Below are 25,502 nucleotides of genomic sequence, written 5' to 3'. Positions count from 1 at the left end.
TCGCAGTCGGACACCCCTCCTGTTCCGCGGCAGCGAGTTTCCTGTTGCCGAGCCGAGAGCCGGCAGCGGTGGGTGCCGCGGTCGGGGAGCTGGAAGCACGACGACTCCTCCACTTTGGGTGAAGAAACCTAGAAACCTCCACAGTCGAAGTATTAAAACTCGGCGCAGGTTTTTACTGATACAGCATCTAATTTTGAGGGGTTTGGAGCCAGTAGAAAAGACTCCGTCCCTGTGGGTTTTTTACTGGAAAGAATTATTATTTTTTTTGACAAGCGGAAATTTTTGAGCGAACATCTTTACTCTTTTCTGAAGTTGTTCTTATAGAGAGGAGAATCATTTTGAAACTAGTTCTGTTTAGATCTGTGACATCTGCTTTTTTGTTACAAGTAAGATTATTTGTCGTACACGTACAAGTCTCACGTACAAGTAAGATTATTTGTCGAGTTCATTTTCAGTTGTAGCGAGCTTGGGTTTTGACATTCGGGAATCTGCTGATTTATTCATTTGGGTTTGAACTGAAAGGTTTGGAAGGCTACGAAAATGCTACCTTTTGTATTGCTGCTGTCTCGATGTGGTTTTACCTGTTGCGTTAAAACACGCCTTTTAATATAAAGACGACAGGCAAATGACTAAATATAGAGGAGAGAATCGCAGTTATTAACGTGAAACTTGACTCTAACTTTTTTTTTAATCCTCGTTTTACGTTTTAGTGTGACGTTATCGCTGGAAGCAAAGCTGCACTTGCTGCACAGCTACATGAATGTTAAATGGATCACGTTGCCTTGTGACATGCAGGTAAAGAGACAAGCAGTATTTTCTTTACTCTTTAATTATTTAAACCTCCCTTCTGCGGAGGGCAGCAGATGTGAAGCCGTTTGCTCTCCTTCACGTGAGGCGCTCTGCGCCCCCAGAAATTGCGGCTAATGCTGCTCTGAGCAGATAAATGATTTAGTTTTTGTGCGCGCGTTATTTCCTAGAGTTTTTCGTGCCTGTTTTTTCCCCTCTCCAAGGCAAACACAAACTCTTGGTTTACGGCCGCCAGAAGCTGCCTTGAGACATGGGGTTTGACTCTAGTTTTCCTGGGACCTTTCCTTGGCAGGAAAACCCCCGTCCGCATCCCAAATCCCCATGGTTGTGTGTTGGCGGATGGTGGTGGCTGCCTTGACAGCATGAGGGTTTGTTTGGTTTTTTGGTTTTTTCCCCTCCCCTTTTAAGGAGAAAACTCCCCAAACTTAAACATGAGCTGGTTGGGTCTGTCTGACGCTGCAAGGTCTCATCTCTAGCAAAGCTCGAATGGTGACGTTTTGGCCGTTGCCTCCTTAACTGGCCATGGGCTCTCGGGTGCTTGGCTTAAAAATACGGTGACCTGTCCCCCCTCGGTCTTCTCTGTCCCCCGCTGTCTTCTCCGCGTGCGAACCGTCGAGGCGAAGGGCTGGAAACGGGTGCCAGCCATGCCAGCCGCGCTTTGGGGTGACCAGAGCGGGAGTTGGTGTGACCCTTTCTTCTTCTCCAGCTTTTCCCCCTGCAACCTCCAGCGAGTTAAGAAATTTATGGACGTGCAGGACAGCTGCTGGGGACGTATCCCAAAGTGTGTTTGAATGTTGTCCCCTCCGTTTTCTGATCACCGAAATAAGAAAGCAGCCCCCGAAAAGCCTACTCTGTTTCACCCTCATCCTGAAAACTCCTATCTGAGGAGCTTACTGGATTTTGAAATATATATATGGTTTTTTCTCTCCCTAGGCGCCTTTGGCCCAGCCAGAATCCCCGACAGCCTCCGCGGGTGACGACGCTCGTTCAGCTGCGGAGTCGGGAGAGTCGGACAAGGAGTCGGTCTGCAGCAGTTCAGCCAGCAACGGGGGCAGCCGGGGTTGCAAGGACAAAGAGAAACCAAAGAAAGACCGAGACAAGGATAAGGAAAAAGATAAGAAACGGGCAGACTCGGTTGCCAACAAGCTGGGCAGCTTCGGCAAGACTTTGGGAAGTAAGCTAAAAAAGAACATGGGTGGCTTGATGCACAGCAAAACCATCAAGGGAGGCGTGAGCAACGGGCAGGGGGACACCTTGGAGAAGAAGAAAAAAGGATCCTTGAAATCGAGGAAAGGCAGTAAAGAGGAATCTTCCCAAGGAGACTTGTCAGCTCCTGTGGAGAAAACCTGCCCGGGGAAAGCAGCCCCCGAAAAGCCGTCGGATCCCTACAAATACAGCAACGACGTCAGGCTGAGCCTCAGCATCCTGCGGGCCGCCATGCAGGGAGAGCGCAAGTTCATCTTCGCCGGCCACCTCAAGACCAGCAACCGGCACCCGTACCAGGAGGAGATGATCCAGCGGTACCTCCTGGACGCCGAGGAGCGCTTCATGGCTGAGCAGAAACAAAAAGAGGCAGAGAAGAAGGCGCTGGGCAGCGCTGCCACCGCCAAGAAGCCGGAACCGGAGGCCAGCACCCCCCGGGGCGAGGAGGTGATGCTGAACCCCGCGTACCCCCCGCCTCCCCCCACATACACCCTCCAGCCCCCGGATCTGGCCCTGAGCACTAAAATCGCAGCTTTTCCCTCCGGTTATTCAGGCGTTTTCACCTTTCCCAGACCCTCCATGGTGAACAGTGTGGAAGGGGCGCATCCCCCTGGCTACCAAGACAGCAGGCGGCAAGTAGCCGGGGGGGCCTGCGGTAGCCTTCCCCCCTACGCCACCTTACCCCGCCACTGCCCCCAGGGGCGACCAAATCCCTCCCAAACCAGCCCTTCCCACCTGGGGAGATTTTCCCCCACGGACATGGACGTCCATCCCACCTTCCCGTCGGAATCCGCCTGCCTCCTGCCCTCCCCGCACAGCAACGGCTACCGGGAGTACCTGGAGCAGGACAGCCCGCAGAAAGGAATGCCGCCGGCGGATAAAAATAAACCCCGAATTCTTTATAATGTCCAGCAGACCAAATGCAAGCAGCCGAACTGCAGTTTTTACGGACATCCGGAAACCGGGAATTTCTGCTCCTGCTGTTACAAAGAGGAGATGAAACGCAAGGAGCGGGAGGCTTTAGTGCACAGGTTCTGAGCGCTAACCCCACCTCCGCCCCCCCGGCGCTGATCTTGGGACCCATGAAAGATGGGGAATGCAATAATATATATATATTATTTCTTTTTTTTTTTTTTCTTTTTCTTTTTTTTTTTTTTTTTTTTTTTACGCCTTCCCTCCCTGTGCGAAGAGGGAGCGGGGATTCGGGCTGAGAAACGGGGTTTGCTGGTGCGACGCGGGGAGAAGGGGGCGAGGGAAGGTGGCCCCCCCTCAGGGACACCCTGCGGGAGGGGGGACGATGCTTTTCCAGAGGCTCCTCTGCCCGGGGGTGACTGGGCTCAGCGCGGGCGCGCTCTTGGGGGGCACAGCGGGAAAAGAGGGGGGGGTTGATTTTTCCTTCAATAAACCAGACCAAAGCTTTGGGAGAAGGCGAGGGGGGAGCAGCACCCGCCGGGCCCTTCCCGCTGGACTCCAACATCACCAACTGCCTGGAATCGAGCGAAAACACCCCAGAAATTTCCATTTGAACGTCACAAACCTTTTTAATGGAGAGATTTTCTTTTATTTTTTTCTTTGCCATTTCAGTTTGACAGTCGCAAACCCTTTTAATGGAGAGATTTTCTTTTTTTTTTTTTTTTTTTTTTTTTTTTAGCACCGTTTTTATTTTATAGTTCTTTTGCCGGTACTGAGCGAAACTTGGTTGGAATTGGATGTTATTGGGTTGGGGTTTTTTTGTTTTGGGTTGAACTTGTGGGAGCCCGGCCCCATCGGAGCACCCCTGGGCCGCGGGCTCAGGGCTCTGCCCTCCTGCCGGGCTCAGCTCTGGTTTTTAAAATGTTATTTTTTTAGACTTTTTCTTGGGGTGGGAGGGAGACGGAGGGAGGGCGATCTCAGTGCTTGAGTGGTTTGGAGTTTTGTTGTGGTTTTTTGTTGGTGTTTTTTTTTTTTTTTCTGCAGAAGTACTGTGCAAAAAAAAAAAAAAAAAAAAAAAATCACCCAACCGTCTCCAGTGGCGGAACGGTCGACCCGATTTAGTGAGAATTGAGAGAAAAAAAGGAGGTCAGTGTCTGCAGCCAGCAATACCCCAGGGAAGGAGAGAGGACAGGGAGCGTCCAGCGGCACCGGGAGGTAACGCCGCTGCCGGGCGCTTTACGTGGGGGGGACACGCTCCCCCCTGCCCCCCGCTGCGATAACTCTTCCTACTTGAGCAAAGCCACCGCCGTTCTACCTCTGTTCTGCTGCATGGAATTAACTCGGCTCCATTTTGCTGAGCCACGTAACCGACCTTGGGCTGAGGAATATTAAAAGATATTTTTGATAATAGGGCTAAAGAGTCGAAACTGTTAAGAAGAAAAAAAAAAAAGAAAAAAAAAAAAACAAAACCACAAAAAAACCAAAACAAAAATACGAAGCTGTAATTAACTGGCACATTCGGTGTCGTCCGCTCCGGTCCCTTCTCCTCCCGTCCTCGTCCCAGCCCCTGCGGCGTTGGATGAAGCGTCCGCTCCCGTTCGCCTCTGGCAGGGTGGGTTTAACTTTAGCACTGCGATGTTTGCACACAGCTATTCTTTTTATTTTTCTTTTTCTTCTTTTTTTTTTTTTTTTTTGGTAACTACAGCTCCCAAACCGGACTCCGCCCCCGCGTAGAGCGAGGTTCAGCGTTTATACCACCTGAAAATAAAACATGAATTATACCCCTCGTTCAAAGCTTTACAAACATGCCCTCATTTTATTTTTAGTTTTTAATTTTTATTTCGCGGAAGGCGTCAAACTATGCAATCCCTTCCCGTGCTGAGGCGAAAGTGTACTTAACGCTGGAGAATCACCCGAAGCCTTATTTTTCCCGAATCCCCAAAGGCTTGGTCCAAAGGTGCGAGTTCGACCGGTTTATACAGACCTAAAAACAGGCAAATGAAGGCCGTTCCTGGCTGCGCGGGGTCGTCAACTCCTAACCTTTGGGTCAAGCCGTCGAAGCCACTTGTCAGCCGGCTGTAAATACCCCAGTGATGGTTTAATTCCGATTTTTAGCTCTTTTCTTGGGTTTTATTCCGTGGCTGAGCCCTGGTTCCTGGGCGCTGCCTCTCATCTCAGAGCAGATGCCGGAGAGCGAATCTCCTCCCTCAAATCCTGGTAATTCCCAGGGATTTTGACCCGGGGGGAGAACATCCAGCGCCACGGGCTCTCGCTCCTGTTTCCCCGCAGACGCTCGTGGTTCCCCCCCCCCAAATATTGAGCCAAAATGTTTAAAAATCAACCAAAATCCTCACTGTACAGGGTGTCACTTGGTTTTACATCCCAGTTTCTGCTGTTTATTTTTTCCTGTAATTCCTTTATTTCAGATTTGGAAATATCCTCCGGCTACACCCGGAGCGGGGCTGCTCTGCCCGTCCCTCCCCCAAGCAAAAGCCTGTGGGCGGGATGGCAAAAGGCTTCACCCGCGGTTCCCGTTGGGTTTTGGGGCAATTCCTCTCCGTTTTGGTGAACTCCGCGGTGCCGGAGGTCGCGTTGTGGTGGGGAGCTGCTGTTGGGAGCCGCTGGCTGGCGGCGGGGGGGCCCATCCCCGCACCCCGTGCTAAAAGCTGGTGGTTTTTACCAGCGGCGGTTTGGGGGAGTTTTGCTTGAATCTTGTAAATGTGACGGATTCGTGCATAATATTGGCTTAAGGGGAGCAAACCCCAGGGAATGCCGGCAGGAGGTATCCCAGCCGTGCATCCTCCTGGGAGAAAAGTGTCTCCGGTCCCCACGAGCAGAGGTGCTGTCGCTCTTCCTCCTCCTGGCGGGGCGGGGTGGGGGGGGAAAAGCAAATTTGGCAAGTTTGTGATCTTATCAACGCGGTTTTGTCTGTCTGCTGGTCCCCCTCTGAGGAGCGGGAGAGGAGGAACCAGCCCTGGCACCGCCGTTACGGAGGAAAAAAGGGGCAAAACTCCCCCAGAAGTTGTTCCCCAGGCCTGGGCAGGTTTGGCCCCGCGGCCCCCGCGCAAGCGCGCCCCCAGCACCCCGGGGGTTGGCATTTGCCGGGTTTTATCGTGGGTCGTAGAGTTTGTAGGTTTTTTTCTGGAACGAAAAAACCAACCACCACCAAAGAGTTGAACTTCAGGCGAGGGTGAAAAGTCTGTGATGAGGTTTTTTTCTCCGAAGGGCAAGAGTTTTGGCTGTTCCCAGGTGCCCCCTGAGCCCCTGCCTCGGCCGGGTCCCCCCCAAACCCGCTGCCTTTCTTCAGAACCACCAAGGATTTCTTTTTCCAGGTCATTTTTGTTTCCTTTATGGTGAAACTAATATTAATTTTTTTTAAGGGACTATTAAACACGAATTTTATTTATTGACGGCGGATCTCTACCCGCCGCCGGTTCCTGTTCGTAAACACACTAAAGCCACGGCCCAGGCGGTGTTTTCGGGGCATTGGGACTCGATACCTTTCTGGCACCTGTTGGTTTTTGGTTTTTTTCTAAAAGGGGTGAATTTGGGGTGGGAATTGGGTTTTCCCAGCACCTTTCCCTGGGGGAAAACCCCCAAACCTGCTCTGGGCCGGGGGGGGGGGGGGGGGGGGGAATCTTAAAATAAGTGCACTTACTGGTGTCGGTGGAAGGAAGGTCGCTGCCATCGGGCCCTGGGTGCAGGAAAGATTTATTTTTTTTTTTTTAAGGCTGAACAAACCCCCCCCCCCCCCCCCCCCGTGAGCATCTTGTTTTGTCGCGGGAGCGTTTACCTTCGCTGATGTTACCTGTGGGAGGCCGGGGGGTGGGTGTGGGGGGGGGGGGGGATGCTTTGGTTATCACTATCCTACGAGAAGTGACCTGAATTAATTCTGCAATTGTTTATTCATGGGGAAAAAAAAAATTTTTTTAATTATTATTAATTAAACGTTAGGTCGATTTTATTTTATTTTTATTTTTTTTTTATTTTTTTTTTTTACTCCTGGTGAGCACCGCTGTAGCGAGCACGAGATGGCGCGTGGCAATCGGGCTGTACACCGCATCCTTCCTTTATGCTACCATAGATTCACTGACAATAAACATCCTTGGACTAACGAAAGCCCTGGGCAGCGGCCGTGCCTCCTTCCTCCCCGGCCCCCGGGAATTCCGCCCCAACCGCCGCCGGGACCCCAAATTCCCCCCCCGTGGGGCCGCTCGCCGTCCCCATCCATCGGGCTTTTTGTGGTTTTTCGCTCCCCTGTGGGGCGCGGCGTCCCCTTTCCACCCTCTGACCTGAGGCCTGGGGAAGTTTGTCTTTTCTTTAGGTACCGAATTCAGGCTTTCGTTTAAAAAAAGAACCCCCTCCCTCACCGTTTTTACCAATCCTCGCTGGTTTTTGGAGGAACCTTTTCCCCCGGCTGCATTTGAAGGCGGCACCCAGGGATGCCAGAGACAATTTCATACCCAAGTAAGGCTTTGGCGCACCGTAAAGATAAAATCCGGGGGCTTTTGGGATGCTGAAAATCCAGGGGACTTTCGGGATGCTGAAAATCCAGAGGGCCTTTGGGGATGCTGGAGCTTAAATGGGTCCAGAAAGGGGAAAATTCGCTGTAATTTTCTACAGCAAATGGGTCCAGCCACAGGGATGAGCGGGGATGGGGCGGCCACCGCTGCATTTTGGGGGGTTTGGGGGCTGGTTGGAAACCCGTATGGCGGGGCGGTGGGACCCCGTTGGGGCTGGGGGAGCCAGGAGCGGTTTCCCATGGGATTTCTCTGCATGGTTTTTTTTTTTTTTTAACCCCAGCTCCCCATGTTTTTCCCTCCCCGTGCCCGGTGCCACGTCGGTGCCGCCTCGCTCGCTCTGGCCAATTTTTGCTCTGGCTTTTGGGGCGACCCGAGCTGACCCCGGAGCTGGCGCAGACGCTGCCCTCGCCTTGGAGACCGGCCCTGGGTCAAAGCCCTGCAGGAAATTCCTCTCCTCCCGCCAGGTGCCGGAGCCAGAAACACGGCCGAAATTTCCCTGGGGTGATTTTCCTGCAGGAGGAAAACGGGGGTGCCTGAGCTGCCGCCACCGAAGCCCCCAAAATCCGCAGGAAAATACATCTAAAATAAGATTTTTAGCTGGAGCGTGTGCCCCGACGGCGCTGGGTTTCCCTCGAGCGTGGTTTGTGCCGGGTTTATGCCGCCTTGTGCCGGCGTCTCGCCTGCCCCGGAGGAGCTGAGCCCGCGGGGGGGTTGGGTTTTGGGGTCCCCGGGGGTTCCCTGGCCCCAGGGCCGCCATCCCCCGCCGGCAGCGGGCTCGGGGCGGGGCGGGGGTTTTTCCGGGGTCGGGAGGAGGCCGCGCTCCGGCGGTGACTCACGGAGACGGGCGGCCCCCCCCCGGCAGAGCCCCGGCCCGGGGGGAGGCCCTGGGGCTGGGCGGGGGCGAGCTGGGGGCTGGGGGGTACCCCTGCCCCGTGCTCAGCGCTGGGCAGCGTCCTTTTCGGGGTGCCGGGGGCTGTACGGACCCCACTCCAGCATCCAACATCCCTTTCGGGGTGCCGGGGGCCGCATGCGCCCCCTCCAGCACTGGGCTTCCTTTAGGGGGTGCCCGGAGCAACACGCGTCCCCCCCCAGTGCCGTCCATCCCTTTTGGGGGGCCGGGGGCTGCGCCCCCCCTCCAGCACCGCCCGTCCCTTTTTTGGGGGGGGCTCTACCTCCCCCATCCCGCCGCGGAGCTCCTGCCCGTGCCCCCGGGGATCGCCCCGCTTTCGAGGGGGGGGGTCCGGGCAGCTCCGGGACCAGGGACCCCGTGCGGCGCGGCGGGATGCCGCGGGGGGGGGGGCGGGATGGGGGACCGGAGGGCGGGATGCCGGGGGCGGGGGGGGACGACGACGACGACCGAAGGGGCGGGATGCCGGTGCGGAGGGCGGGATGCCGGCGCCGGGGGCCGGGCCGGGCGGTGCGGGGCGGGCGGTGGCTCTCGGGGCTGCCGGGCTGCTCCGCTCCTGCCGCCGCCGCCGCCGCCGCCGCTCCGGGCCCGCCCGGCCAAAGTCCCTCCGCCATGAGCGGGGCCGCGGGCGGGCGCCGGCCGGCCTTCCCCGGCCTCCCAGGTAGGGCAGGTGCCGGGGGGGGCGGGGAGGGGGGGTGGGAGCGGGGTTTGGGGGGGGTCGGGGCGCCCCCGGACCCAGCGGCCCGTCCCCGCAGGGGAGCTGGTGCTGGAGGAGGCGGCGGGCGCCCGGCAGCGCTGCGGCGACGGCTCCGTCCCCGGGACGCTGCTCTGCACCAACCGCCGCGTCGCCTTCCTGCCCGCCCAGGTGCGACCCGCACCCGCCCCGGGACACCCCCCCCCCCGCCCCGGGACACCCCCCCCGCACCCCTCATCCCGTCCCTCACCCCGTCCCGGACCCATCCCGCTGCATCCCGACCCCCATCCCAGCTGCGTCCTGACCCGATCCCACCCCCCCCATCCCAGTCCCATCCCGCTGCATCCCTCACTCCATCCCAAACCCATCCCGGCGGCACCCCAGTCCCATGCCAGCCCCATCCTGACCCTCATCCCAGTCCCACCCCAGCTGCATCCCGACCCCAAGTCAGCCTCGTCCCGGCCTCATCCTGACCAGTAGCATCCCCACGCCATCCCAGTCCCAGTCGTATCCTGACCCCATCCCACTGCATCCCTAGCCCATTCCAACCCGTGGCATCCCCACCCCATCCCAGTCCCATCCTAGTGGCATCCCAGCTCCACCCCGGCCCCACCTCAGCCACATCCTGACCCCATCCCAGCCCCATCCTGGCTGTACCCAAACTTTCATCCCATCGCGTCCCCACCCCATTGCAGCCCAATCCGCACCCCATCCCAGTGGCGTCCCAGCCCCATCCCAACCACATCCCAACTCCATCCTCACCCCCATCCTGGTTGCATCTATGCCCCATCCCAACTGCATCCCGGCCCCGTCCCAGCCCCATCCCAGCCCCACACTTGCTCATCAGCTGCAGAACCGCTGCGTTCACCTGGGGAACTCCTCGCTGCGGGACGCGGTGGGGGACGAAGGGCCCAGCACCAGCCAGGCAAAGGCAGCGGGGTCCCGGATCCAGCCCTGCTGCCTTTCCTGGGGCCGGGGGAGGAACCCACCGGGGTGGCTTCCAGCTCTCCCCCCTCTCCCACAGGCCCCTGGCTCCCGAGCCTTCCTCCACAGCGAGTACGACGTGGCGCTGCCCTGCATCCGCAAGCTGGTGGCAGGTAAAGGCGGCAGCCCCGACCACCCGTGTGATGAGCTGGGCAGGTCTCAGGTGGCGGCCCCGACCACCCGTGTGATGAGCTGGGCAGGTCTCAGCCGGCGCTGACGGCCACCCCGCACCTCGCCCGCCGCAGCCAGCAGCTTCGCCAAGCCCAAGGTGCTGACGGCCGCCTCCACCCTCAAGTTCATCCCCGAGGAACTGGCCGTTTTCTGCCGGGATTTCCGCCTGCTCCGCTTCCACTTCCACGAGAACGGGTTGGCTCCGCAGGCATTTCGGGTGAGCTGGGGTGGGGGATGGCAGTTACTGGGGGGGCAGGGAGGCTTTAGGGGCGCTCCATGGTTTTGCGGGGGGGGTTGGGAGGGGGCCTATGCCTGGTCCTGGCTCCTCTCCTGCAGGTCGCCAACGCCATCGCCCAGGCGCGGGAGGCAGCTGCGTGGCTGGGGGACACCGTCGAGGGACACGATGGTGGCCCTGCTGAAGCCCAAACAGAGGATGAGGAAGAGGAGGATGAAGAGGAGGAGGAAGAGGAGGAAGGCTCGGCCGCCACATTGCTCTTTGAGAGCCTGCGCGACTGGGAGAAGGAGCTGCAGCGCCTGGGAGCCGCGGGCTGGAGGGTGAGCGCTGTCAACGAGCGCTTCGACATGGCCCCCAGGTACAGCCCGGCCAGACGATGGGGCCCACGGCCCCCCCCCCCCCCAGCACCCCACTGGGGATGGGGGGGGACACACAGCATGAACACCCACCCCCTCGCAGGGCAGCAGGGAGGGTGGGGGGTTGATCCTCCTGTCTGCCTGTGGTTTGGGGAAAACACCCCTTGAGCCACTCGAAATGGCACCCAGGGATTTGAGGGGGTGTTGGTGTCCTGGGGGGGGGGGGGCGCACCTACCCTACACCCCCCCCTTCTCCCCGCAGCCTCCCCCGGTACCTGTGGGTGCCCAGTGGGCTCCTGGACCACGACCTCAAGAGGATCTTCGCCCACTTCGAGGAGGGCCGGGTGCCCGTGAGTGCCCAGGGAGGGCGATGGGGTGCTGGGGAGGGGGGGGCGTGTCTGGGGAAGGGGATGTGGGGGTGCCATGGGGGGGTGTCACCCCTTCTCACTCCCAGCGCCTGTGCTGGCACCACCCGGGCGGCGGAGACCTGCTGAGAGCCGCCAGCTTCCACGCAGCCTCCGAGCCAGGCAGCGAGGACGTGAGGTGAGTCCAGCCAGGGGTCCTGGGGGGGGCCGGGGGGACTGCCCCAACCCAGCCCCACCTGGGGGTCCCTCTGTCCGTCTCCCCCCCTCAGGTGCCTGGAAGCTCTCTTGCTGGGGGGCCGGGGGCCCTGCGTGTTGGCTGACGCTGCCGAGCTGCCCACCCTTGCCGACATCCAGCTTGCCCACCTCAAGCTGCGGGCGCTCTGCCTGCCTGGTGAGCGGGGACGGGGGGGGTCGGGAGGGGACCCCCCCACCCCATGGCGGGGCTCCTTCTCCTCCGCTGACCCCCCCCATCCTTTGCTGGTGCGAGACAGGCGCGGCGGCGGACGAGAAGTGGCTCTCAGCCCTGGAGGGGACGCGATGGCTGGACCATGTCCGGTGAGCGGGCGGCTTGGAGGGGGGGGGCTTTTTTTGGGGTGCAGGGTGGTGCGGGAAAACTTCACCCTAAACGCACCTCCATTTTGGGTTCGGGCCCCCACCACGGCCCAACTGGGCAATGGGGGTGTTGCAGTGGGCGTGTGGTGACACTGCCATCACCACGAGCATCCCAGGGTGGGCTGCAGCCCCCCGGGCAGGTGGGTGTAGAGTTTTGGGGTGTCCTGAGCCCCCGCCCTCCTTTTTGCCCCCCAGCACCTGCTTGAGGAAAGCCGCAGAGGTGGCGTCGCTGCTGGCGGGGAGACGCTGCTCTGTCCTCCTGCAAGGTACCGCCGGGGTTGGGGGAGCACCGGGATGGAGTGGGGTGTGTGACATGACGGGGACACCCCCCTCCCCGCTGTGTGTCCCTGTCCCCCCCCCCAGAGCCGTCGGACCGGGACCTGAACTGCCTGCTGGCCTCGCTGGTGCAGCTCCTGGGGGACCCCCGCGCCCGCAGCCTGCCCGGCTTCCAGAGCCTGGTGCAGCGGGAGTGGGTGGCCGCCGGGCACCCCTTTCCCCGCCGGCTGGGGCTCCTCCGGCGCGACAGCCCCCGAGAAGAGGTGAGAGCCCCCCCGGCGCCCCTGCCACCCGTCCCCATCCCTGGTTGGGTGACATTAATGTGTGTCCCCCCCCCCCCCCCAGGCCCCCGTTTTCCTGCTGTTCCTGGACTGCACGTGGCAGCTGGTGCGGCAATTCCCGGCGGCTTTTGGCTTCACCGAGGCCTATCTCCTGGCCCTCCATGACAGCAGCTTCGCCCCTTACTTCAGCACCTTCCTCTTCAGCTGCCAGCGGCAGCGGGGCCGTGGCAGCCCGGTGAGCTGGGGGGGGACGAGAGGGGGACACACACTCCTGGATCCCTTCCCACCGTGAGGTTTAAGGGATGGGTTTGGGGATGGAGGCGAATCCTCTCCCTGCCAGTGAGAATCCCGCTCAGCTGCACCCAGCTGCGCCGTGCCTCGGTTTCCCCATCCACATCCCAAATCGACCCTGCTCAAAGCTCCCGTTTTCACCCCTTCTCCCCGCAGCACCGGCCCCGCAGCCAGACCTACACGCCGGTGAACGGCTGGCGGGACCCGGCCCCGGGGCGGCAGCAGGGGGGTGGTGGAGGCAGCGCTGCCCGCGGGCTGCCCCCGGTCTGGGACTGGCGGCTGCGTTACAGCCCCCAGCAGCGGGCCCGGTTCAGGAACCCGGCGGGCGCTGCCGGCACTGCGGGACCCCCCGACACCACGGGACCCCCCAACACTGCAGGACCCCCCGACACCGCGGAGCCCCAGACCCCGGGCAGGGTGAGCCGGGGCTTGGCTTTGGGGGGGGTGAGGGGGGGGCGCTGCACCACCGGGAAGGGACCCAGGTGTCTGGGTTGTGCCGCGTGAGCCCCCCCCCCCAATTCAACTTGGGGTGCTCTGCGTGTTAAATCCCTTCCCGGTGCTGCGTGCCCCGCAACCATGGGGTTTCCCCCCGTTTTCCCTTCTCTCTGGCTTTTTCCCCCCTTTTTTCCCTAATCCCTATTTTTACCCCCCATTTCGCAGCCCACTGATGCCTGGCCAGGGCCGGGGGCCGGGAATGTGTTTGTGCTGACCAAGGGGACGTTGTCACCCCAACCCTTTCCCTGGAGGAGCAGCCGCCCCCCGCCGCGCCTGTCCCGTTGGGCCCCCTCCTTGGAGAGCCTGGGCGAGCGGGGGGGCAGCCCCGGGTCCAACCGGTCCCCCGTGCACCCCCCGGGGCTGCTGCTGCCCTGCGCCGCAGGACCCTCTGTCCGGCTCTGGCGACGATGCTACCTGCGGGGTCTGCCCGAGGCACAGGTAACGCCTGCACTGGGGGGCGTGTGGGTGTCTCCCCGAGGGGAAACTGAGGCACGGCGGGGCTGCGTTGCGGTGGGCACCCGGGGGGGCGCAGACTCATGGGGGCTCAGAGTTCGGCGGAGATTTCTTCTTCCCCGGCTGTGTCCTGCTCAGGATGTGGGTTGAGGCTGGTGCGGGTGGTTGGTGCGTGGCCATCCTGACACTGTGCGCATCCGTCCTACCTGCGTCCATCCCTCCGACCCCGCATCTGCCCATCCTGATCCCATGTCCACCCATCCCAACCTCATGTCCATCCATCCAACCCTGCGTCCACCCATTTGACCCTACGTCCACCCATCCCAACCCATGTCCACCCATCCAGCCTTGTGTCCATCCATCCGACCCCATTTCCACCCATCCCAACCTCATGCCCATCCATCCTACCCCCTGCATGTCCGTCCCCCCCCCATCCCCATACGCCTCCCCCTGGCTGATAATGGCGTCTCCCTGCAGCGCGGGCGCTTTGCCCCGTCTCCGGCCGGCCTGGCCGAGGAGCTGACGCTGCTGCAGGACCGGCTCCACGCCTGGCAGGCACAGGGACCCCGCACCGAAGCCACCAGCAGCCCCCTGGCACCCTCTCGGTGAGGGGCCCCGCGACAGGACACCCCCCCCCGCCTCCATGGGGACACTTGGCTGCTGAGACGACACCCCCAGGGCCCCCTCCAGCCGCACAGGTTTTGGGGGACCCCCAAAACTGCTCTGCACCTTCTGCCATCGCCTTTGAGTGGTTCCCACTGCCTCCTCCTGCTCCTTGCCGGGGCACGGGGCATTTTGGGCCTGGATCCTGCCTGAGCTGGAGGAGGCCGAGCCCCAGAGGTGCCCCCAGTTCTTGCCGGACGCGGCAGTTTCTTGGTTTTTTTTTTTTTTACATGAAATTCTTGCTACCTCCGCCAAGGCTCCACGGAGCCCAGGGCTGGGCTGGCCCCATCCGGACCAGGGGGAGCAGGATCCAGCCCCAGCGCGGGGTATTCCCGGGGGGATTTTCATCCCCAGGGTGTGCAGGAACCCCTGGGCTTGGCCGATACGGTGGGGCCGACATCCCGCTGCCATCCCGCTGCCATCCCGCTCCCATCCGCTCCGCCACAGGACGACAGGAGGGATCCGCTCCGACACCCTGGAACGCCCCGGGGGTGCACGGGGATGGGGTCGGGGACGCCGCGAGCGGCAGGATCTCCGTGTTGTCGTTCCCCCGCAGGGGCTTTTCCGCCAGATCTGTATTTCGGAGCCCATTAAAGCGCAGTTTTGCAGGCGACAGCGCGTGGCTGCGAGGGGCGCCGTGGGATGGGGCACCCTCGGCACGGGGGTCCTGGGCACTGGGATCCCCCCGGCACTGGGGTCCCTCAGGACGGGGATCTCCTGGCACCGGGCACCCCCCCGGCACCGGGGCAGCGCTCCTGGCCGCCAGGGTGATGTCGCCGCCTGTCAGGGCAGGGGATATCGCGACAGAAGGGCGGCGGCGCCGGCCCGCCCACACCCAAGATGGCCACCGCACCTTCCCCGCGCTCCGCCGCCGACGCCACTTCCGACCGCCCCGCCGCCCGTCGACGCGAGGGGGCGGGGCTCGCGCCTGCGACCGACGTCACGGCGTCCGGCGTTGCGTGACGGCGACGCCGCGCGGGCGGGAGCGGGCGGCGGGGCAAGATGGCGGCGGGGCCCATCTCCGAGCGGAACCAGGGTGGGAGCCGCGGCCGGGGCTGCCGCGGGGGCGCCGCCTGGGGACGGGGCGGGACGGAACGGAAGCTTTGGGGGTACCCTGGGCTCCGTGGGGACGGTGTGGGGTTGGGCTCTGTGGGGACCTGGGCGCCCCAGGGCTTCTTGGGGACCGCCATGGTTGGACCCTGGGAACATGGGGGACTCTGTGGGGGACCCTGGGCTCCCTTGGGCCGTGTGGGGGCTCTCGGGGGGACCCTGGGCGCCTCTGGGTACGGGGCTCTGGGTGGGACCTTGGGGCTGTGGGGGGGATCTGGGTGGGACCGGGGGGGGGGGCTCTGCAGAGGACCCTGGGCTCCCTGGGGGCATGGCGAGGCAGGGATCTCTAGAGACATGGGGCTCCCAGGGCTCCCTGAGGGAAGGATGGAGCTCTCTGGGGGTGTCCCAGGCTCCCTGGAGATGTTTAGGGGCTGGGGGGGAGCATAGGCTCCCTGGAGACATGGGGTGCTCGGGGGCGGGGAGGGGGGCAGGATGACCTGGAGGCTAAGTGGGCTATGGAGAGGACCTGGGCTCCCCAGAATCTGGGGGGGGGGCGTCAGCTGGGGAGCCATGGCATCACTGGGCACAAGGTGGGGCAGTAGGCTTCCTGGGCACCCAAGAGCTGGAATGGAGGGTGTCTGGGCTCCCTAGAGAAAAGGGGAGGGGCGTGGGGGCCTCCCCGGTTGAGGGTGTAATTAGGAGGATCTGGTTAAGAGTTTAAGGGGGAATCTCTGCCTTGAACTTGAGTGATTTCAGCACCAGCCCCTCATGGCCTCGTACAGCTGGGGCTTCCAGCTGAGGCTTCCAGCTTCCTCGGTTCACGGGTCTAACTCGGCTTTTTGTTTTCCCCCCGCTCCAGATGCGACGGTGTATGTGGGGGGGCTGGATGAGAAGGTCAGTGAGCCACTGCTGTGGGAGCTCTTTCTGCAGGCGGGACCGGTGGTCAATACCCACATGCCCAAGGATCGAGTCACAGGCCAGCACCAAGGTGAGATGTGTACTGCTCTCTCTCAAAAGCTGCATGTTGAATCAAATATTTCAGCTGGGATCACAGAGAGATCACTGCAGGAAGAGAGATGAGGGGTGGATGATCCCCAGGGAAGATCATCTTGCTTCCCTTAAGGGCAGTCTTGAGCTCTGGCTTTAAATCAAGCAGGGTTGGACGAGCTGTGGGAGGGCGGGGATCTGCCCCGTCTTAACGCTCTGTTTGGGGACTTATTGCAGGCTATGGGTTTGTGGAGTTCCTCAGCGAGGAGGATGCGGATTATGCCATCAAGATCATGAACATGATCAAGTTGTATGGCAAGCCGATTCGAGTGAACAAAGCCTCAGCCCACAATAAAAACCTGGACGTGGGGGCCAACATCTTCATCGGTAACCTGGATCCTGAAATCGATGAGAAGCTGTTGTACGACACCTTCAGCGCCTTTGGGGTCATCCTGCAGACACCCAAGATCATGCGAGACCCTGACACGGGCAACTCCAAGGGTTATGCCTTCATCAACTTTGCCAGCTTCGATGCTTCGGACGCTGCCATTGAGGCCATGAACGGACAGTACCTCTGCAACAGGCCCATCACCGTTTCCTATGCCTTCAAAAAAGATTCCAAAGGCGAGCGGCACGGCTCTGCTGCTGAGCGTCTCCTGGCAGCCCAGAACCCGCTCTCGCAGGCGGATCGGCCCCATCAGCTCTTTGCCGACGCTCCTCCTCCTCCCTCTGTCCCCACTCCTGTTGTCGCCTCCCTGGGACCTGGCGTCACCCCTCCAGGTGGGTAAATGATGGCTGTGCCCATCTCTGTGCCCCGTTGGCTGTTGTGCCCGTCCACCGCTGGTCCTGGTGCCTTGTGTGGAGCCACTCCTTGTCGTGGGGGGGGGGCTCAGGGCAGTGTCACTGCGCCGCGTGGGTGCTCTTTGGTGACAGTCAGTACAAAACCCTCCGTGGAGCTGTAGGATTACGAGCTGGCAGGACCTTAGGAGTTCCTCTTCCCTCCCTGTGGCAGCCCGACCTACGCTGTCCCAGGGCTGAGTGGAAGGATCCCGCTTCTTTTTTGTGTTGTTTTGTGGGTTTTCTTATGGTTCCAGCGTCTCTTTGTGCTTTCACCTCCTTCCCGATTGCCTGGGAGGGTTTTTTTGGTTTTATTTTTTTTTTTTTGTTTTTATACTGAACTGAATTCAAACCGTCTCTCTTCCCAGGTCTCCCACCCCCAGGATCGTTCCCCCCGCCGGTGCCGCCCCCCGGAGCGATGCCTCCCGGAATGCCTCCTGCCATGCCACCCCCACCCATGCCACCTGGTGCGGGTGCCCCCGGCCCCCCTTCCGGGGCTGCACCCACTGGGGGACACCCGCCTCACCCCCACCCCTTCCCTCCGGGCGGGATGCACCATCCAGGTAAGCATGGGATCAGGATCGGGAAATGTTGCTTGTCGTCTCCTTCTCGGGGGTGGGCTTCGGTAAGTCACCCCCTCCTTTTTCATCCTTGAGGTTTGTCTTCTGTAAAATTTAGATTAGATATAAGTAAGAAGTTCTTTGCTGTGAGGGGGGTGAGCCCCTGGCCCAGGTTGCCCAGAGAAGCTGTGGCTGCCCCATCCCTGGAGGGGTTCAAGGCCGGGCTTGGAGCAACCTGGGCTGGTGGGAGGTGTCCCTGGCCGGGGCAGGGGAATGGGACTGGGTGATCTTCCAAGTCCCTTGCCACCCAGACCATTCCATGGTTCTATGAAAATGGGGAGAAAACTGTTGCCATCCTCTGTAAGGGACTGAATATGACATTTTTCCCCGAAACATTGCGCTCTGCGGCACGGGGCAGCCTGGTGTGGAAAAGAGCGGGTCTGTGTAGGAGCAAGTACGTCACGTCAGTGGTGCCGTGCCTGCTTTCTGGGTTTCTCTCCTGGATGTTCTAAAATGTGTTAAAAAATAGCCTGGAGCGGGGCCCAGTGGGATTTATGAAGCACTTTGGTAGTTTACCAAGCAGTGCCCTTCTGGGAGGCATCCAGGCGGGTCAAGACATTAGTTTCCTTGAGCTGTGAAGGCGCGGGACGCGGGAAGGCAGGGTCTGTCATGGTGCAGGCTTTTAAGGTCTTGGGCTCTGTTCTGTCTGGGAGGATGTTAACGAGATTCCAAGCCATCATCATTTTTCTCTAGTGTAAATTAATACGTTAAGTGTGAACCTTCTTAGCACAGTCTGCGTCTCTGCCAGGCAGGAGCTAATTCAAGACATGAGAACAAAATGTTTCTTTGATTTCCTTCCATTTTTAGCCCTGTAGTACTGGGGAATGAGCAGCGTATACATCTAGACTCTGGTTTCAAATGCAAAAATTAAGTGAAATTTGCAATTTAATTTTTTTTTGTTTTGTTTTGTTTAATCCTGCCTGCTGTATAATGACCCCTGCGCTGAGACGCTCTCCCGCGCTGGCTGATTAGCGTGCTTTGTGTGATCGTGGCTCTGGCCGTGTGAGTGACCAGATGGCTGCTGCTTGTCCCCGATTACAAGCTGGCTTTTCAGGCTTTAGAGTAGCCAATTACGCATGGCAAAGGAAAGCCTGACCGAGCCGCTTCCACACTGCCCGCCCTGCAGAGCTGCGTGGGTTTCTGATGAGGAGTAAAGAATCCGTGTTTGTTTTTTTTTTAAAGGGATGAAATAAGAGGATGGTAAAAAAAAGTACATTTGGAGGGACCCGGGCCACTCTTGCTTCAGAGCTTCAAAGTCGGGTTGCTCAGGGAACTTGTCCAAAATCTCCAAGGGTGGTGATTTCTCCCTGATTCCCAGGGCTCCGCCACACTTGCTGTCACGTCTTTCTCCCCCACACGCTTACATCCAAGCAGCGTTTCCTCTGCTGCAGCCTGTTCCTGTTGCCTACTGTCAGAGAGCTTTGTACTTTCCTCTCTTTAACCTCCCTTTTGGTAGCAGAACTCCCTTTGCAGCCCTAGTGTTGTAACCGTGCAGCTGGATTTAGTGTCCCTCGGGGCTGCGGGTGCCCGGAGCTGCCGTACCGAGCATCTGCTCTCGCTGCCAACGTCCCTTGACTCGTTATTCCTCCAGGAATGCCTCCCATGCAAGTTCACCATGGGCCACCCGGGATGGGCCAGCATCACCCAGGACCCCCAGGCTCTGGAGGCCAGCCTCCCCCACGGCCCCCACCTGGCATGCCTCACCCTGGACCCCCACCCATGGGTATGCCACCCCGAGGACCTCATTTTGGGTCGCCCATGGGTAAGTGGGTGCCTGCAAGTGGCGGTATGTGTTCTTTTCTCTCGATCGTATGCGCTTGGTCGAGTTCAGCGCTCGCTTCGGCCCCGCACCCTCCCTCGTTCCTAGTTTTAGCGGGGACAGAGAGGAGGTGACACCACAGCCTCCCCGCGGAGAGGTGTTCTGGAGCAAGACCTGGCAGGTGCGAGCCACTGAGCCAGGGTTTCCCGGGGCTTTCCTCACATTCGTTGTGATGTGAGCCTCCACGCTCTCTGGTGATGTCCCGTCTCTCACGTCGGGATGGCAATGGGGATATGCCAACGGGGAGGGTTCCTGAGACCCGTCCTCTCCACCAGACGTGGGAGGTGGAGGGGTCCTAAGGGAGGCTCTTTCTCCAGGACCTGCTGGTAGAGGGGGAACAAGGGAGAGTGTTGGCCCAAACCATGGGCCCCGGGTAGTGCTGGCACCCAAGGGTGGGGTTTTGGGGGTGGGAAACGGCTGTTTCCACCTCTCCCTGCAGAGGTTGCTAACGCCTGTGCTCTATCCCCGCAGGTCACCCAGGCCCCATGCCGCACCACGGGATGCGTGGCCCTCCTCCGCTGATGCCTCCTCATGGGTACAATGGTCCCCCTCGCCCCCCGCCCTACGGCTACCAGAGAGTCCCCCTGCCCCCCCGGCCTGCACAGAGGCCCCCCGGGGTGCCGCCGCGCGGCCCCTTGAGGGGCCCCCTGCCCTAAATGCCGCAGTGGCAAAACCCCCTCTGCTCTGGGGCTCCTTCCCTCTCTGTCCTCAAATGTTCATTTCCCCTTGGACTAACGTGCCCTCACCCAGGAGGGGCAGCTGGTTCCAGCCCTGTTGCCACTCCCCACTCTGTCTTTCCCTCTCCCCATCTTTCTCCCCATCTTTCTCCCCATTTCTTTTTATATTGTTCGTTTTGGTTACTTTTTCCCTCCTCCTTCCATTTATCTCAGCCTTGAAGATTTGTCAAGGTACTTTTACCAGGATTTTTTTTTTTTTTTCCCTATGTAAAGCAGTGATTGCCCATTTACAAATAAAGCATTTTAAGAAGCGGGGGTTGTCGCTCTGAGATCAGCACGGCTCTGCCCGTTTATGATCGAGACGCTGATCGGCTGCTGACTGCTCTCGCCTCGCGCGATGGATTCATCGGCCTGTGAAAGCTCTGCGCCTCTGCTGGTACCGATGCTGCGTATCTGTCTCGGTGAGGTGCTGAATTAGGGTTGATGCACCCGGGCTCTTGCTTTATCCAGGCTGTTCGTTGATGGCTGGCAGGCTCTGTGTCACCTGCGGCGAAGAAAATGTACGATTGAGCCTTAAAGTCCATCGCATCCTTGGATGCTGTTGCCCAGAGAGCACAAGTAAATGGGCAGGACTTGTGGAGGAGTAATTTGGCAGCGAAACTTGCTCTCCTGAGTCCCTGCCTGGTCCCTCTCCACTCCTTTAGAAATGAGATCTCATTTTGACGTTGCTGAGCCACAGGGAACCATTATAGCTGTGGTTCTGGGGATATTGGTAACTGGGGGGACAACAAAACTGGGGTTGAGCGGTCCGGTTGGGAGAGGAGGTAGAGCAGATCTGGTCCACGTGTTATCTCCACTCTTCCTGGGGCTGGGGCGCCAGTGCCGTCCTGCCTCTGCTAATGAATTCAGCGTCTTTGCGCCAGTGGGACCGATAATTGGGGAAGTGTAAAAGCAGAGTCTGGGAATGGAAAGCTTTGCGCCTTCCCCAGTAGTCAGGAAGGTGTGAGGAGGGAGGGGGCCTGGCTTTCTGCAGAGCTCCATACGGGGAGGCGGAAGAGCCGGCAATTGGAGATAGGGAGGGAGGTGTTGCCTTTTTACATATGAGGCTTTAAATCCAGGTGATTTAAAGAAAAAAAGCGCTTCAAGATATTTGGCTGCCTGGAGTTGTTTTGTGGCTCTGTGCAAGAACCAGGGGACTCTAGGGCTTTTTTGGCAGTTGTGACTCCTGTTGGAAGGCTGCTGTGGCTCTTCAGTGCTCTGCAGAGAAGCTGCCTTGCTTTCAGCCTTGATTTTACTCTTTGCTGGCTTATTTCTGTTCTATTTTAACATCCTAGGGCTAAAACTGACCTTTAGCTCCAATCTCTGTTCACCCTTGCGGGCCAGAGAGAAAGAACGGTGCCGTACTACCCCCTTTTGTCATCATGAGGTTGTTTGGTAAGTGAGATCTGGAGAAATGCAGAGCCCGATGGTGAAAGGTCGGGGAAATAGCACAGCTGATCCACGAGCTTGATTTCTCCTCCGCTTCTGTTGCCTTTGGCACGTGAGTGGCCGCTGAAGGATCTGTGAGACGGACTGGAAGAGCTCTGCACCCTGACTGACGTAGAGTCTTGTGCTGCTCCTTGAACAGGCATCCCTGCTCGAATCCGGCCTTCCTGGGGAGAGTTCAGGACTCTTCGAGGAGATTTGGGGCTTGCTGTGTTGGGAACAGTTTCCAGGACTTCTGGAAGGGCAGAGTGGTTGTGGGGGGCTGATCCTGACCAGGCTGAGCACCCAGTGCCCCCACTAAACCGGAGTGGTGGTGTGCTCAGCCTGACATTAACCCCAGATGCTCAGCTGTGGTGAAGGTTCCCAAGTTTATACAGGGGACAATGAAGTTCAGAGGAGGGAATGCGACTTGCGCAGGGTCTTCCAGCAGACCTGGAGGCACCGGGGGTGCTCACTGAACCTCGGTGATTTCATTAAACCGCCCACGGGCCTTGGCTGTCTCTGCTCTGGGTCACTCCAGAGCCCGGCACAATTGCATCAATTCAATCTCCCTCCCAGAACGTGCCTCGGAATTGCTGCTGGATTGTGTCCAGCCTGGAGCCGATCCACCGTGTGCTGCTTGGGTGGTAAAATTAGGGAAAGAGCCCGATGCAAACATCAACTGGCTGCGGGGAGACGGGGGAAGCAGGACCCAGGACTCTCTGCCGCTGCGGCTGGTGGAGGGAGCAATGGGGTGAAGTCATCGCATGGTTTGGCTCCGGTTCCTCCACCTGTGCTGGGAGGAAAATGAGAAGTGGCTTCACAGCTGCTGCTTTGAGGAGCGGAGCTGAAGCGGGAGGAGAAAACGGGGCTCAGGTGTAAATTAGCAGGAAATCGGTGGTGGTTAAGAGGCCAGAAGCTGCGAGGGGCTCTGCTGGCTGCTCCTGAGCCGACGGCAGCTGGGCTGTAGGTGTTTTTCTTAGGAGATGCCTGGTGAGTGCATTTTAAAACATACCTAATGTTTGTGCTAATCTTCCCAAGCATGGGGCTGTAGTTTGCCTTTCTCTGCCGCGGTCGCCTGCGGGCTGGAGTGTTTGTGTACACCTGGATGCGGTTCCAGGCAGTAATACTCTCGCTTTTCATTAGGTGTAGACGAGGCAGATGCTTAAATCCCCTGTTGCAGGTGATGGGTGGAGGGGAAGGACCTCTTAACGAAGCAGAGAAAAGCACCTCCAAAGCTGAGCAGATCTTGAAGCAGCAGCAGTGCTGTGGGGTTTAATTTGGGAGGGCCGAGGAGCGAGTTGGGGAGGGCCGAGGTGGACTCTGGTTTTGGCAGCACAAAATGGGTGCTTTAACCGCACACAGGGTGTCAATCTTAATGCTGGGCTGGAGAGCAGATGATGGAAGGTTTTTGGTGCCAAGGTCTGATCTAAGTCAAACAGTGCCATGAAAAATCCGTGATAGCTACGGCGATTAAAAGCATTCCTGGAGTGGAAAAACTGATGCCAAGGGAGAGGGAAATTGCCGTCCCATCGATGGGCTCTAAGCACGCGCCAGAAGGGAGATGTCTCGGTCTCTGTGGACTCGCTGCTGCTCCGGCTGCTGGTGACCTCGTTAGCTTGAGTGCCCGGGCTCCCGCAAGGTGGGAATCTGCAGCCCTCGGAGCTGCCACGGCGGCGATGGAGAGGTGTGTGTCTACCGCGTCACAGCGAGTTGGGTTCAGGTGCCAATGAAGGTGTTTGTGCGGAGATACACAAACCCCTTCTCCCACCCCCGACAGCGGTGGACCCTCTGAGGGAGCCTGGAGCTGGTGGTCAGATGTAGAAGTGGGAAGATGCTGCCTCCTCCTTCATCCCAGCGCCTCAGTCTGCACCGAGGCGGTGCTTCAGCATCTCCATGCGCTGCCCCAATCCTGCCGGCGCCTCCCTGGGTGCTTTTCTCCAAAGGCAAAATGCTCCCGGCTCTGCAGGAGCTCCAGCCCCAGGACAGTTGTAGCCGGTCACTTGGTGCTGTTTGCCGCACAGCTTTGGATTTCATTTCACAGCAGCCTCGGCCTGTCTGGTTCCAGCTTCCAAAAGCCTCTGCGAGGTGTGTGCGGGGAGGAAACAACTTCTATTTTAATAGCAAAAACCAATAATATAGTTGCTTCCTCCTCTCCCTCCAGAATAGGGAATACCTGTGGTCCCAACCGGCTGGGGAGGGAGTGACAAGATCAGTCACCCCCTCCTGATGGTCTGCGGTCAGAAATTTGGGGAGAATCCAGCTTGGACCACTGGAATGGGTGGATTTAGGTACAGGAGGGGCGAGACGTGTGCTTGGGGGGACGGAGGTTATCTGCCATGACCGCGATGCTGAGATCCCGAGGTGCTTCGAGATCTCAAGTGTCTGAAGAAACCGGCGTAGCCAGCGAGCCCTGCCGTGGCATTTCTGCGCCCTTTGCTCAGCGAAGCCACCAGGACCCACCCAGGGCAGCTGATCTCCCTGCCACGAATGGACTCAGCCCTGGTTTTACCCCGTCCCCGCTGGTTTTACCCCGTCCCCGCTGGTTTTACCCCGTCCCCGCTGGTTTTACCCCGTCCCCGCTGGTTTTACCCCGTCCCCGCTGGTTTTACCCCGTCCCCGCTGGTTTTACCCCGTCCCCGCTGGTTTTACCCCGTCCCCGCTGGTTTTACCCCGTCCCCGCTGGTTTTACCCCGTCCCCGCTGGTTTTACCCCGTCCCCGCTGGTTTTACCCCGTCCCCGCTGGTTTTTAGGCGCTGGCAAATGTGATGTGATCTGAGGCCCTCAGGACAAGAGAAAAACATTCCTCTGTCCCTGCTGCGATGCATTTCGCTCCTGTTACACGCATTAAAGCTTTAGGGCTCAGTGCGAGCTCCCGGATGCTCGGAGACAGAGGGAAGGAGGACGGGGACACGGAGATTTGCCGGTGACAATGTGGCTCATGAGTCATAGCTTGATGGGACTCGGTGGCCCCGAGGAAGCAACGCTCAGCAGTCCAGCCCAGGCCAATGATGCTCGGTGCCGGTGCTCATTCTGCCGTGACGAGCCCTGCAGCCTGAATGCCGTGCTGATGGAGCGGGCACCTGGCCCTGGGTGCTGCCACCCACGCAGTGGGGACGTTGCCGCCCCAGCCCCTCTCCGCTCGCTTAAACACCCCGGTAGCTCTGATACATTCCCCCTTTTGGGGGTTATTTCCACCAGGATCTCAATTCTTTCCCAGCTTCCAGTTTCCTAAGTCCTTCCCTGTGCTGGTGCCACTGGTGCGGACTGGTCCCGAACCCTATTTGCCCAGTCTGAGCTGTATTCCCGCCGCATGCTGTCAGTCCAGGCACTCGGTCCTACTCATTTCGGCCTCAAGTGCGCTTTCCTCCTCCTCCTTATTGAAGGATGGTCTCCCGCGGGGGTCTGGTTCGTGCCCAAGCTGCTGCGAGCTCGGCACAGCCAGGGCACGGGAAGCCTGGCCCCGTACCTGGCTCTGCTGACGGATTCACGGAGCTTTGGGGCTAAATGTCCTGGAAGCTGAGACCGGCTCAACTCACTGCATGTAGGACGTGAGAGGAAGGGGCTCAGGGATGTGCCGGGAGTGCTCTGTGCCCCACGTCCCCTGGGCTGGAGAACCCGAGGTCCCCATTTCCCACCATTGGTGAGTGACAAGGGGCAAATCGAGGGCGGTTTGGGTGTCCGTCCCCCCCCCCCCCCACTTTGCCTCCCTGCAAGAACTGCGTTCCTCCTGGCACCCCCCCAAAAAAAAAAAAAAATGTCAGAGGCGTTTGTGCCCTGCTGCAGCGGAGGGGCCGGGTCTGGACAGCCCGGGTGGGGA

The 25,502-nt window shown here is 59.6% G+C and overlaps 3 protein-coding genes across 16 annotated transcripts in view; all 3 read left to right on the top strand.

Moving 5' to 3' along the window:
• Nucleotides 1-4,708, top strand: part of OTUD7B (OTU deubiquitinase 7B) — a 32,593-nt gene extending 27,885 nt beyond the window's left edge. For all 13 annotated transcript variants that reach the window (XM_074566857.1, XM_074566855.1, XM_074566865.1 and 10 more), the window contains 2 exons: nt 711-795; nt 1,741-4,708. In XM_074566857.1, the coding sequence (XP_074422958.1) occupies nt 711-795; nt 1,741-3,048 (1,393 nt within the window). In that variant the 3' untranslated portion in view covers nt 3,049-4,708. The remainder of the gene's footprint in view (nt 1-710; nt 796-1,740) is intronic.
• Nucleotides 4,709-8,843: 4,135 nt separating this feature from the next.
• Nucleotides 8,844-14,839, top strand: MTMR11 (myotubularin related protein 11). 2 transcript variants are annotated; one of them, XM_074566223.1, is made up of 15 exons: nt 8,844-9,013; nt 9,108-9,217; nt 10,071-10,143; nt 10,276-10,418; nt 10,559-10,794; nt 11,055-11,142; nt 11,247-11,335; nt 11,427-11,548; nt 11,649-11,712; nt 11,965-12,035; nt 12,133-12,308; nt 12,391-12,561; nt 12,774-13,034; nt 13,278-13,550; nt 14,043-14,839. In XM_074566223.1, exons 1-15 carry the CDS (start codon nt 8,965-8,967, stop codon nt 14,172-14,174), a joined length of 2,058 nt encoding a protein of 685 aa, XP_074422324.1. In that variant the 5' UTR covers nt 8,844-8,964; the 3' UTR covers nt 14,175-14,839. The 2 variants fall into 2 exon arrangements, with proteins under 2 accessions (XP_074422324.1, XP_074422323.1); XM_074566222.1 differs by having other exon boundaries at nt 10,538-10,794.
• Nucleotides 14,840-15,109: 270 nt separating this feature from the next.
• SF3B4 (splicing factor 3b subunit 4) lies at nt 15,110-20,547 on the top strand. The gene is made up of 6 exons (XM_074566224.1): nt 15,110-15,264; nt 16,138-16,266; nt 16,503-17,045; nt 17,471-17,665; nt 19,314-19,484; nt 20,013-20,547. The coding sequence occupies exons 1-6, from the start codon at nt 15,231-15,233 to the stop codon at nt 20,195-20,197; spliced, it is 1,257 nt and encodes a 418-aa protein (XP_074422325.1). The 5' UTR covers nt 15,110-15,230; the 3' UTR covers nt 20,198-20,547.
• The last annotated feature ends 4,955 nt before the right edge of the window (nt 20,548-25,502 follow it).

The sequence above is a fragment of the Larus michahellis genome, chromosome 24 (assembly GCF_964199755.1).
Source record: "Larus michahellis chromosome 24, bLarMic1.1, whole genome shotgun sequence".
Classification (NCBI taxonomy): Eukaryota; Metazoa; Chordata; class Aves; order Charadriiformes; family Laridae; genus Larus; species Larus michahellis.
This window is presented reverse-complemented; position numbering and strand designations above follow the sequence as displayed.